This window comes from Lissotriton helveticus, chromosome 5_1 (assembly GCF_964261635.1).
Source record: "Lissotriton helveticus chromosome 5_1, aLisHel1.1, whole genome shotgun sequence".
Taxonomy (NCBI): Eukaryota; Metazoa; Chordata; class Amphibia; order Caudata; family Salamandridae; genus Lissotriton; species Lissotriton helveticus.
In genome coordinates this window covers 1,348,511,152-1,348,523,590 of record NC_136065.1, presented here as the reverse complement: position 1 = coordinate 1,348,523,590, position 12,439 = coordinate 1,348,511,152, and the positions used below count along the sequence as shown (strand labels likewise).

The window sequence follows — 12,439 nt, the reverse complement described above, 5'->3', positions numbered from 1 at the left end:
CTCTCTCTCCTATCCTCCATCTCCAGATTGGCCAACTCCCATCTGAACTGTCTCTCCTCTCTCCTGTCGGCTAACTCGGTCTCTGACAACCCTCTTGAGGATACACTGCTGCCCTCCCGTGAGGTTACCTTGGGGCTGATTGACATCTCACCCACCCCCAGGGGACATTCTGCAGTTACCTCAATGACAGTACCTCTGTCTGACTCCTCCTCCTCTACCGTTCCCTCCGGATGTGCTTCCACCCAGGCTCGCAGACTAGTACGGAGCTCCTCTCTTTTGGCCCCTCGCCTAATGAACACTCCCCTTTCCTGACAGAAATCCTTGAGCTGTGCCACAGTATAGGTCTCCAGCTCTGACATTTCGAATTCCATCTTGTCAGTGAAAAGTGTGGACAACCACCCCGAAGTAGGTTATAAGGATATGAGACTCTAAGGGTCACCTCCACCCACTTCCAGAAGAGAATTTGAAAAAAACAAAATGTTAAATCAGAGGGCCGCTGGGAGAAAACTCCGGGTGTGTACCTGTGACGCACACTGAATTATTATGGGGTACAGAACAAGCACGGCTCGCAATCCCACCCGCTGCCACCAATTTTATGTTGGACCTGCGATGGGCAAGCCCAGCACAAAGGGGGGTAGCTTGGCTCAAGTGTCAAGGCAGTGAAGGCTGTAGTGCTAAGCCGGCTCTGACCCAATAATAACCCCCTGCACAGTCACACTAACAAGAAGGACACCACACCACTGCTGTAGAAAAATACGATTCCTTTATGTAAAAGTTCTCTGCTTGTGAATAGGGATCAATTGGAAAGCACAGTTACATTTCACTTTTCACAAAACTCTGGGATTCAGGTTAAGAATAAATACAGGGAATAAATACAATACATAGGAATTCAGGAATACTGGTATTGCATAAATATTGAGAATAGCTCTGTTCAATAAATAGATTAAATAGCAGGCTCAACTGTCACCATTACATGAATTAAATACCACTTGTACATAGCGCATTACTTTCTAGTTCATTTAGTCTTCAAAGCCACATTTCCATTTTAATAACGCTGCCACCAATTAGAGAAAGTCATGCAGTTGACTCTGGTAAGTAACACACTTTTAGTAAATGGTTGTTTACAGTACTTGTGGAGTTCTGAGGACTGCCTGCGGTCACACGGTGAGCGGGGACTCCTTTTAGTTCATTCGGGAACTATGCGCGTATGACTGGAAAGACAAGGAAACCCAGTAAGTCCTTCATTTGGCCCTACGCGGCCACCGGGGAAGGATGTCCGCTGCCGGTGGGGGTTGACTCGAGCCTGCAGTGCTACTGCGGGCTCCTAGGCGGCTCAGTTCGACGTCGCTGGACGGACGAACGGCCGCACACAGGGGTTCTTGCCTTCAGCGCTCACTTAACTCAATGTCGGGCACAGTTCCACTATACCGCGGCGCACCAACAGGGGAATCAGATTTCCTCACAATGGCTGGATCGATTAGCGATTCAGTCGGGCACAGTATTCTCCTACGCCAGCATCAGGGAACTCACGGGCTCCCGGGACCTCCCTCCAACTTCCTCACATGGGGGCTGGTCCCGCCCACGGCAACAGTTTCCCGGGTCTCGGAAAGGGCAGGGACGCAGATCCCGCCCAGTAAAGGCCGGCCTCTCCCCGCCCCGGCGCACCACCTCACCTTCTCACTTTGGGCACCAACCAGGAAGCGCGCAACGCCGGTGGGGCTCGGAGACGTCCGAGTCCCCCGCGCTTGGCGCTACACGTGAAGGGGGCACAGGATGAGGTCACGGTCACGGCGATCGGGCACACGCCTCACGACCCGACTTCTTCCTCAGTCTGACGCCACCGGGGGGGGGGGGAGGCACACAAACTCGGCCACAGTCTTCTGGGGCACAGAGGCGCTAGCTGGGCAGGCGCTGTCGGCGCAAGGGTTCAAAATTACGCCTGACTGGAACGCCAGTCAGTATCCACAATATTAACCCTTGCCACACTACTGCCTGTACTCTCAGCCACCTCAAGGGTAAGCAGGGCAGGTGTCTTCTCTGGTGTCAAGTCAGGAATAGGGGTCACACCTCTTCAGCAGCTATCAGCATCTAGGTGTAGTAGTCTAATCAACTCCCCTCTCTCTTCAATAAAATGGCCGCCAGGGTCTGGGCTTTATATAGCCAGAGCCCTGAGGTACTGGCACCAGCCAGAAGGTTCTAGAACCTTCCCTGGCTGTGTCAATGGGTTGACACATTCTGAGGTGTCTTATGGTCACTCACAGCCACCGTACTGGGGCTCTGGAGCGGCCATTTTGTGTACCTGAAGAAATCTTAAGAATTCCTGTCAGGAAAGCGTGCCAACCAAAAAGGGCGCCAAAACCTCAGAAGGTCAGGGTTCAAGGAGGCTCCAATGGGAGTCACTCTCATGAGGAAAATATGTGTCCACCATTTTAAGGTTAAACACACACAGGTTGCCAACCTCAGTTTTAATGGCCACAGGTTTCGCCAGGCGCCTTGTACATAGGTGGCAGAAACCTTGTGAGCAACTGGGTGTCAAGGAACACCTAGCCCCATGAAACAACACACAAAAAGGTCCTGGTAGACAAATAAAAAGCGACAAATTCTGGGAGGTACAGGGGAACAAAAGAAATTATAGTGGTGAGGGGACTCTCAGAAGCAGACGGGCCCAACAGGGACAAATAGAAATTAGGGCGGAGGTTCAAGCGGAAGTAAATCAAAAGTTCAAAGAGCTTGAACAGGACCAGATAGGAGTAGACAATTGTGTTCAGGAAGAAAAAGACGAAACAGAACAAAGCCAAATCCAGCATACACCTGAACAAGGCCAGTTTAGGGACCAGGCGGAAGAAGCTGATGTAAGACCTGGACCTAGTCAGTTAGGGAGAAACACAGAGGACGATCTTGAAACAAATGTGCCACAACTGAATGAAAATAAAAGAGCGTTTGAAGAAAGCCAAGACACAGTGCCAGTTAAAAGACTCAGAAAAGGAGACAAGGTATCTAGATTTGCCAAGAGACTGAGACTATGACTAAAGACAATTAACGAAGAACCTGAACAGGTGAATGAGGTCTCAAGTCAAGCTGATCCATGTGTGATACAAAGCAGGAGACGGAGTGCCTGAATAAAAAGATTGAAAAACAAGTATCAGAGTCCTGAATGGACTTATCTTGTATTGGAAGACTTTGAAACCCTGGAAATAAGTGACGAAAGTGATGAAGAATTGATTGCAGACCAGACCGACGAAGAGGTGAAAACCTCCTGAAAGCTGCCCCGAATAAATCAAGCTGTGCAAAATTACAAAGAGGGGTTGAAGCTTCTTTTGAGTTAAAATGTCTGATCCTTCTGTAAATGGAAGACCGAGACGAGGTTGTTTAAAAACATGCTGCAAAGTATGTTTATGTAGTGTAGCAATAGTACTTATACTTTGGATAGGACTAACAATAGCTATTCCTTCTATGATGAGTAAAGACACAAACCTGTACCCTACTAATCAATTGCCGAAAGACACCAAAGAGTTACAAACTAGAAATACACCACGAAGAGTAGATACACCAGAGAAAGCTCTTAGCCTTAAGCAAACAAAGGTAGATTTAGAAGCACCAGACGAGGAAGGAATACATTATAACAAAATCAAGAACAGAACTCATTTAAATGTTTTCGCAAACCTGTTAGTACATTATGTAGAAGCTATGGAAATAGACGACTGTTATGTCTGCATGAAGCTGCCTACTTCGGTAGCTGAGGGTGTGACATACCACCATCTGCCACTAACCTATGGAATTTCCTGTAGTGTTTTAGCTAGCTTGTTTTACAAAAGAGGACCTTTACAGTATTATTATTCAAACTTTGATGTGATATTTTCTGAACTGCCTGTGCGAAGAAACCTGAACCCTGTACATACAACTAGAGATGTAGCAAAATATATGAGTGAATGTTTTCTAACTGTAGGTAAAATAAATATATATGACGCACACAAAGATAACCTGACCTGTTCATTACACGAAAAAGAGAAACTGTTTCTGAACATGGTAGAGAAAAGAAGAGAAAGTTTCCAAAAGAAAGCAAAAGACAAGAATCAGAAAACTTCTAAATGGGCTGAAAGCATAGGGAGCACCTCAAATGGTGGAGCTAATGCTGCTATGTTGCTGGATTACGAAAAGAAGGGGAAACTTTGTCTTCAAAGAGAAAGAACCAGTTATTATACCAATATATTCATTGGTTCCAGTGAATGCGAAGACAATTACAAGGTAATTGGGGGTTGGGGTTTCAAAGATGGGTCAGAACCTGTGTTTCCTGGAATTTATTATATATGTGGAAACAAGGCCTATTTCAAATTGCCCGACCATTGGTACGGGAGCTGTTACTTTGGTATTGTCTTCCCAAAGATATACCATGAGGGTAAAATCACTGGAAGCACTGAAAGAACTAATGAATTAGTACGTAGTAAAAGAGAAAGTGTTGGTGAAATAGTAGGTGATATTTTTAGTGCATTAATACCTACAGTGGGAGTGGCTCTGAATACACACAGAATCTGCAAATTGTCAACAGTAGTAGATCGATTATCAACTGACACTGCTGGAGGGTTCCTGATGGTCAATACCGAATTGATTGCGATCAGATCAATGGTTTTACAAAATCGACTTGCTCTTGACACGTTATTGGCAAAAGAGGGCGGAGTCTGCAGAATGTTGAAAGCGCAACATTGTTGCACTTACATACCAGACAAAAGTGTAGAAATTAAAGGGTATGTGAGAAACATTACAAATTCGGAAAAAGAGCTTAAACCATTGGAGGTTGACAGTGCATGGAAGAGACTTACTGATGGTCTCTCTGCTGTAGGTAGGTGGTTTTCTAATTTAGGTAAGAGTCTTGTGAGCAAGTTCTGGAGGGAAGCTGTTCGCATCTGCGCCTTAGAGCTAAGATGGCTGCTTTGTGTTCTCACATGCAAGAAGCTTGCATTGCTGCTTTTGCTAAGCTGTTCGTTCTGCTTAACCCCTTCGACGCTCATGACGAGCTGGGCTCGTCATGAGGTAGCCTCCTCGCACGCTCATGACGAGCCCAGCTCGTCATGTAAAGTGCGAATCCGCAAAATCCAGCGTACGGGCGGAAATCATGCCGCACGCATGCGGTTAATCAATATGTTTGTCTTATTAATTTGCCCCTTTTCCGACATTTTTGGTTGTCCGAGTGAAGCTTGCTTATGTGTTTTCTAATCCTAATATGCTTGCAAAATAAAATGACTGCTGCTACGCGGGAATTTCTACTGCGCATGCGTCGGTCAAACCCATGTGACATGACGTACTCGCAGTTCTGGAGGGAAGCTATTCGCATCTGCGCATTAGAGCTAAGATGGCTGCTTTGTGTTCTCACATGCAAGAAGCTTGCATTGCTGCTTTTGCTAAGCTGTTCGTTCTGCTTAATCTTAATGCTATAGTTTATTATAAAGTAATGGGAATAGAGTAGAGATTCATGGTATACAGTGTATTAATTTATTCTGTGCTCTAAGACTGTTTTCTTTTACCTTTCATGTATTGAAAACTTTGGGCCTGAGAGAAGGGAATACTCCATTTTGAAAGTTCTTTGCACACGGCACGTTATAAAAGGAGGGCTGAAATCATCTGACATTGAATCCCAGCCAGATGGCAGCTCCAGCCAAGATGCGCCTGGGAAGACAACTCTCCCCTAGTCGAAGAAGCTGAACTGTACTGAAATTATAACATTGTATACAATGTTAAATTTATCATTGTTATGTATAAAGCATATGTCATGAGAACCTGAAATTCAAGGGGCGTATATGAAATTCAAATGAGGAGCCTGGGAAAGTAAAAAATTTAGGTGGTGTGAGGACCTGTCCTTTTCTACTGTCCAATCGAAATTGGGGATTCTTACATTTGCAACATTTGGGGGGTGGTACACTGACCTGGAAAATAGTATAACTAGCATAGGTTTAGCTAGAGATTTTGTCCGACTTGTCCGAATAGCTGACCTGTCACTGACCCAACGCACCCCATAGCTGATCGAGAACAGAGGTGCTGCGAAGCACTCTGTCAGAAGACTTGCTGACCCAATCGGCGTTTTGGGACCTGAAGTGCTGGCGAAGCACTTTGCCGGGAAATTCGATAACCCAATCGGGGTTCTGACTGATAGCTGCAGAGAGGTTGTAGCGTAGGCGTTGCAACTGAACTGCGGGTGCTGGTCTCAACTTTGGTGGTCCGGTTCTGATCCAAATCTGGTTTTCCTGTCCTGTCTCTGACCTGCACTTGCTGGCCTACTGGCGTTTGCAACTTGCGGGGTTTCTGTCCTTAACTGACCCGTGGCCAGGGTTGGTCTCCACACCGTTCTAGGTAAATATAAATCTGTGAGGGAAACACATTTGCGTCCTTTTCTTACCCTTCCTGAATCTTGCTAGAGACATAATTGCATATGTTCTTTTTTTCTCTCCTCCTCCTTTTTGATTAATAAATTGTGATTCTTGCTATTTTAGCATGACACATTTTTCCTATCCTTTAGAATTGAAGATAAAGAACTGCTGATGAAAATTAGGTGTTCCTTTTATCTACCCTCCTTTAGCCAAATTAAATAACCCTGGGCGTAGTACTTCGCTACGCCCACTGAGTGGGCGAAGTGTTGCCTATTTCGCCATTTGCAAAGTAGGCTTAGCAGGCAACACTACGCCCACTCCGTGGGCGTAGCAAAGTTGCCCGCCACCCGCCTCCCTCCCGCCCTCCCTAAATACTTAAATAACCTTTTTAAAAAGAATAAAAACCACTTACCTTGTCGGCTGCGTCCCCGGGGCTCCCTCTCGTAATCGCGCCACCGTCTCGGACACTAATGCGCATGCGCGGCCGCCCGTGCATTTCTCACGAGAAATGTGCATGCGTGGGCGGCCGCGCATGTGCATTAGTATCCAAGATGGTGGCGCGATTACGAGAGGGAGCCCCGGAGACGCAGCGGACAAGGTAAGTGGTTTTTATTCTTTTTAAAAAGGTTATTTAAGTATTTAGGGAGAGCGGGAGGGAGGCGGGTAGTATTTAGGGAGGGAGGGAGGGAGGCGGGTGGCACGTAGTGGGGCTACGCGAAGTGCGTAGGTGGAGATAGTTTCTTGCCCACTTCGCGTAGCCCCACTACGCCTACTACGCCCAGGGTTAGAATTAAAGTGGTTGCTCTGAATTATTAGCGTGTTCCATTTTCTTACCTTCCCTATAGCTACATGGTCACTTCATTTTCGCCATTACAAATTGAGTTCTTTTTTGCTTACCCATCCGTTGAAAGCGACTAAACTGTGAATTCTAGCATGTCCCTTATATACCCCGTCCTTTAGAAAACACAATTTTTAGTCTGATTTCTGTGAGTTCATTATAGCATGTTCCCTGTTCTTACCTTCCCTTTAGACTTCTAAATGGTTGGCATAATATATCTTTTGCATAGTTACACGCTTTTCATGATTCTGGTTATCGATAGCTTGCTTGCTGTAAACCTTTGGCTCTCAACTCTTGATGAAGATTAGATAAAGGTTTTCAAAGCTTCTCGAGTCTGTGGTTATTATTAAAGAGTGCAAATGTTATGGTAAATTTTGACTGGTTGCTTATCTTTACAACTAACTCCCTGATCCATTGTGGTCATAGGTACCAGGGACAAGGATTGGTAAGTTAATGGTATAGGAATCAGTAGGATTAAAAAGGACTGGTAGTAGAGTGTAGGTTATCCGATTAAGTAAATATGGTGAACTGAATTATGGGCCCAAGTGTGCATATGGTAAAGTTATAGTCGGGTGACCTGCGCCCTCTATCACCATAATGGCCTTGTATGCTCACCAGTGGTGCAGTTACTTTTCCTGCCTCCTTGGCAGCAGCTCTTAGACTGTGACCCTAACATTTCACGTGTCTTGTTGGGCTCCTTCAGGGTGCAGGCTCCTCCTCCACCCTTTTACGGCACCGAGGTCTCATATCCCCAGTCCTTCTTGGATTGTGTCTATGCGACAGGCCACCAATGGCAAGTAGTCCTAGTGTCTGAGAGCTGGCTTTGGGGCAAAATGAGTGTTAACACGCACTGGCCGAAGGAAGGCCTGTGCTGCCTGTTTATACTCTTGCGTCTAGGACCACACCTTTTCTAAACTGAATTTCTTTCCGAGTTAGCAGTCCAACAACAGGCACATGTATGGTTTAAATATACAAATACTGGCTTTGTCGTGCCACTTCTATAATTATAGACAAAAGGCATCCGCTAAGGAATCAATAATGATTACAAGCGGTCCATTCAAATAACGACCGCCTGGTCATCCTAGGGGGAGAGGTAGCGGTTTCACTTGCAAGAATCTGTCTGGTATTTTTGGACCAAAGGTAAAAAAGCCCAGTGCAAATAATACAGTGTTGGGTTTCGGTGCCAGAGTCCACAAAAATCATTGCAGGTCTGTGTTCTGGGCAATTCACTGCTCTCTCTCAGGTCTCTTCAAGGATGGTCAGAATCATGCTGGAGGAGCTGTGTGATATGGGAAGATATTTGAGGCAGCCATTCACATAAAGAGGTGCAAAATGGTCCTCCCTATGTAAGCTGTTTGCCCATTCTGCTCGCTTTCAGTCATTAACGATGGCTTCATATTTGAGTCTATAATGAAAAACCACTTCAGAAACCCACACATCTGAGGTGGCAGGGGCTCTGCAGTGGAGGCACAAGGGAGCAGTCAGACAGGACAGGCTCATGAGGAGCATCGTCAGTTACAGTCAACGTACAACATGCTCTGCCAATACAGATAGTACTTTACAAACTCTCCCCTCAAAGAAACTGAAAGTGAATAAAGCTTTTCTGACTTGTTTATTGCTCACAATGGGATGCATTAAAGACAGAGTAGTGAGTTAATGAACCTGCTGTGTGGAATTATGCATTTGGTGCAAGTTGTGATGCGCATCCATTCACGAGCCCCTGCAAGCTGTTGCTCTGCAAGATGCAGTAGACACTAAATGTGTGCGACTACAGCTGCCATGCTTGCCACTGCGGCCTTCATTACAAATGGCTCAATAATTCTAATGGGGCCAGTAAGTTTGACCACAAGGTAGGAGATGATCCGCTCTAATACTGTTCTATACACTCAGTCTCTTCAGTAGGACTTTGTGATCCACAGTTTTGAAAGCTGCTAAGACATCAATGAATATCAAAGCAGCCCACTAGTCTGCATCCAGGGGAATAAAAAGGTATTTTCTGCAGTTTCTGTTCCAAGTGCGGGGCTAAGACCTCTTTGGGGTTCATCTAGGAGATGTTTGTGTTCTAGGTATTCTTGTAATAGTTACCCCTTTGACTTGAATTTTGCAGGTTAGAATTTGACCATTAACCAGTTTGGTATTGCGGGGTTACCTTTTATTTCTTCAGAGGTGATGGTGGGTAATCACGTTTGAAGAAAGAGAGTGAAGTATGGAAGGGGAGTGATGGGAGGGTAGATGTTGTGACATACATAGAGTTCAGAACATAAACTTTTTTTCTTCTCTTTTTGAAACTTCAATTAAGAAGTGTTTAAATATACAACAAAGAAAAACATATACTGTCCCATCAGAAAACCTACTTTCCCTTGCCCACCCCTTTCCATTCAATGTGGCATTCTTGAATATTTTCTGTCTATGCTTTACTTTAAGATCATGGATTCTGGGCAGCCGCGGCCCGTGGAGGGAGTTGCGGTGGGGCAGGGAGGCGGGGTGGGGGAGGGGCAGGGTGGGGGGTGATAAACACCGGAATATGGATGATTACAGGTAAGTAAATAATTTAATTTAAAAAACGAATTTCGTAGCGTGCCCTGCATCGCATTTTGCGATACAGGGCACGAAACGAAATTTGTTTTAATAATTAAATTGTTTACTTACCTGTAATCATCCATATTCCGTTGTTTATCACCCCCACCCTGCCCTCCCCCGCCCCGCCTCCCTGCCCCAGCGCAACTCCCTCCACGGGCCGCGGCTGATTCTGGGCACAATCATGAGACGCCCTTCAGCCTTCCTTTATGCAGGGGACTTTACGGGCATCTTTCCCTCAAGTGGAGCTGACTGGGAAAAGTATGAATGCAAGTGCATGGTAATAGGTGGTGTCATTAGCTAATGGAGCGCACCGGAGTATATGAACACAGTGACAGCATGTTTTCTAGGAGTATACATGTATGTAGAATTTCAGGTCAGACTCAAGATGGGTGTGGGTCATACTAACAGGCCAAGCCAGATAGGATGTTTAGCACATTAAATCAGACATCACTTGTTGCTTTTCAATCTCTCTTGTCAGATTAGCTAGTTAAGGGACTTTGTGGTGAATAAACTATAGTTCTGCTTGCAGATTACAAGTGGTGTTCCCAAGTCGTATGATTTTCTTTAATACCTTATCATTTATTGGTGTTTTTATATGGCATATTGCTGGCGCAAGCCTGTTCTTTCTAAGCCTAGAAAAGGATTGGGAAATAACTGTCAGAATGGGATCTTGAGTTCATATTGTATTAAAAAAAATAACCAGCTGCTTACCAGAACTTGAAAGATCAGCCCTTTTGACAATTCCTTCATGCTTTCTATATATCCATGCTCCATAATCTTTGTAGTAGTACATACAGCCATGTGGAGGGTGTCATTTTTGTCTTGAGAACTAGGGGACCGATTCACAGCACTAATCTGATACAAAATCCTAAACGTACTACTTTTGGTATTCACAGAAGGCATTTAGTAGTAGTAGTAACGTTAGTAACTTTACTAATACTAAATGCCTTTTATGAATACAGAAAGTTAGTAACTTTTCTACTAATAAATGCATTTTGTGAATACCAAGAGTCATAAAGTTTGGATTTTGTCTCAGTGCAGTAGTAGTAAAGTTTGGAATCCTAACTTTACTACTACTGTATGCATTCTGTGAATACCAAAAGTAGCAAGTTTAGGATTTTGTCTCAGATTACTTTTGTGAATTGGGCCCTAGGTTTCTAGACCTGAAGTAGCCCTTTTTTCTCCAGTTAGAGTGTTTTTCATAGACATCTTATAAAACATACAACGGGGTTACCATTGAGTCATGCATTGTAAATTATGAACCCCACTTCAAGATAAGACACATTTTATGAATATATGCTCCATATTTTATGAATATATGCTCCATATTTTATGAATTTAAGTTGAAATTGTTGCATTTTTAGCATTGTATTCCTGTAACTGATTGAAGGAGTTCCACTATTGGTTGTAGTTCTATTTTTTTGTTTCTTCTGTTTTGTGAAAAAAATATATATATCATTCTAGTTTATGTTCCTGTACATGTGGATTTTTTTTTGTGCCAAGTTTTTTACCTGTGTCTTGTGCGTACACAAACATTGTTAATTTGTTATCTTTGTTACAGAAGTGTTCTTCACTCTTCGTTATTAAGTATCTGACTCCATTGTTGAAGGCAGCCAGCAGAAGCAGAGATGCAACAAATGTTACCACAAAAGCAGAATCCTTCTGAAGCAGCAGAGCGCACCCACTGGCTTAACCACACAATGACACAATTGTCTCTGTAAAACTCCTATTTCTAACACAATAGCAAGCCACGTACCTTCGGTCATTCTGACTGATGAAGCCTTCATTCAGCTTGGTGACGGTGGTGGCCAACATGGAACTAGCATCATTTGCAAAGTCGAGGTCTCGGATTTCTGACACTGGCACAGAGACAATAGCAAATGCTTCTTTATCTTCTTTGGTTGGACAGGTGCCAAGCTGAAAAAGTCAAAGAAAGTCATGGCAACTGAGTTAAACTAGGGCTGCTTTACTTTTTCACCATGTCCTGCACTGGATGTTTGTATCTTCCTGGAAAATTGTTCTTAATGTTATAACGAGGCAACAGTAAGTGGCAACTAAAGTAAATGAAGATGTCCTGTCCCTCGTGTGACTAGATAAAACCAGGCACTGAACGCTGGCTCAACCACGGCATCCACCCCCTTGTAACTAAACAGGAAGACATGATCAGTGTCAGGACCAGGGTGGATGGATGTGTCATGACACATTCTAGTACAAAGAAACATATTCTGTCAGCAATGGAGTTGAAACTGTAGGATCTGGTGAGGTCAGTTATTGCCAGGTGTAGGACTCTGGTTAGCAGTAATGCCCAGTGGAAGTTATAATACTCAAATGAAAGAGAACTTTCTCCAGAATTACACCTGAGCTCTTTAATTGGGCAGTTAGTGAAAAGAAAAAAGATCCAGTTCTCTTTATCAAAACTTTGCTCATTGATAACCGTAAACAATGAGGATTCCACAACGTTTCTTTGTTTGACGATGTCTGGATGTAGGATGGGCCCTATTTTGCTGTCACTCATTGTTTGGTTTCTTTAAGATCCGTTGAGTTTGGTGGGCAAACTGCATAGGACATTATGAGCTTCATCAACTTTCTTTCCAAGTATCCCACATACCTTCCTCAAACCCGCTATTTTAATTTAAGTAACTTGTTTAGAATTACGTTATCT

At 44.3% G+C, this 12,439-nt stretch overlaps 1 protein-coding gene across 1 annotated transcript in view; it reads right to left on the bottom strand.

The window, feature by feature from the left end:
• ITPR3 (inositol 1,4,5-trisphosphate receptor type 3) overlaps positions 1-12,439 on the bottom strand; it is a 568,454-nt gene that overhangs the window by 219,286 nt on the left and 336,729 nt on the right. Inside the window, exon 13 of the mRNA XM_078644240.1 lies at positions 11,534-11,694. Within this exon, the coding sequence (XP_078500366.1) occupies positions 11,534-11,694 (161 nt within the window). The remainder of the gene's footprint in view (positions 1-11,533; positions 11,695-12,439) is intronic.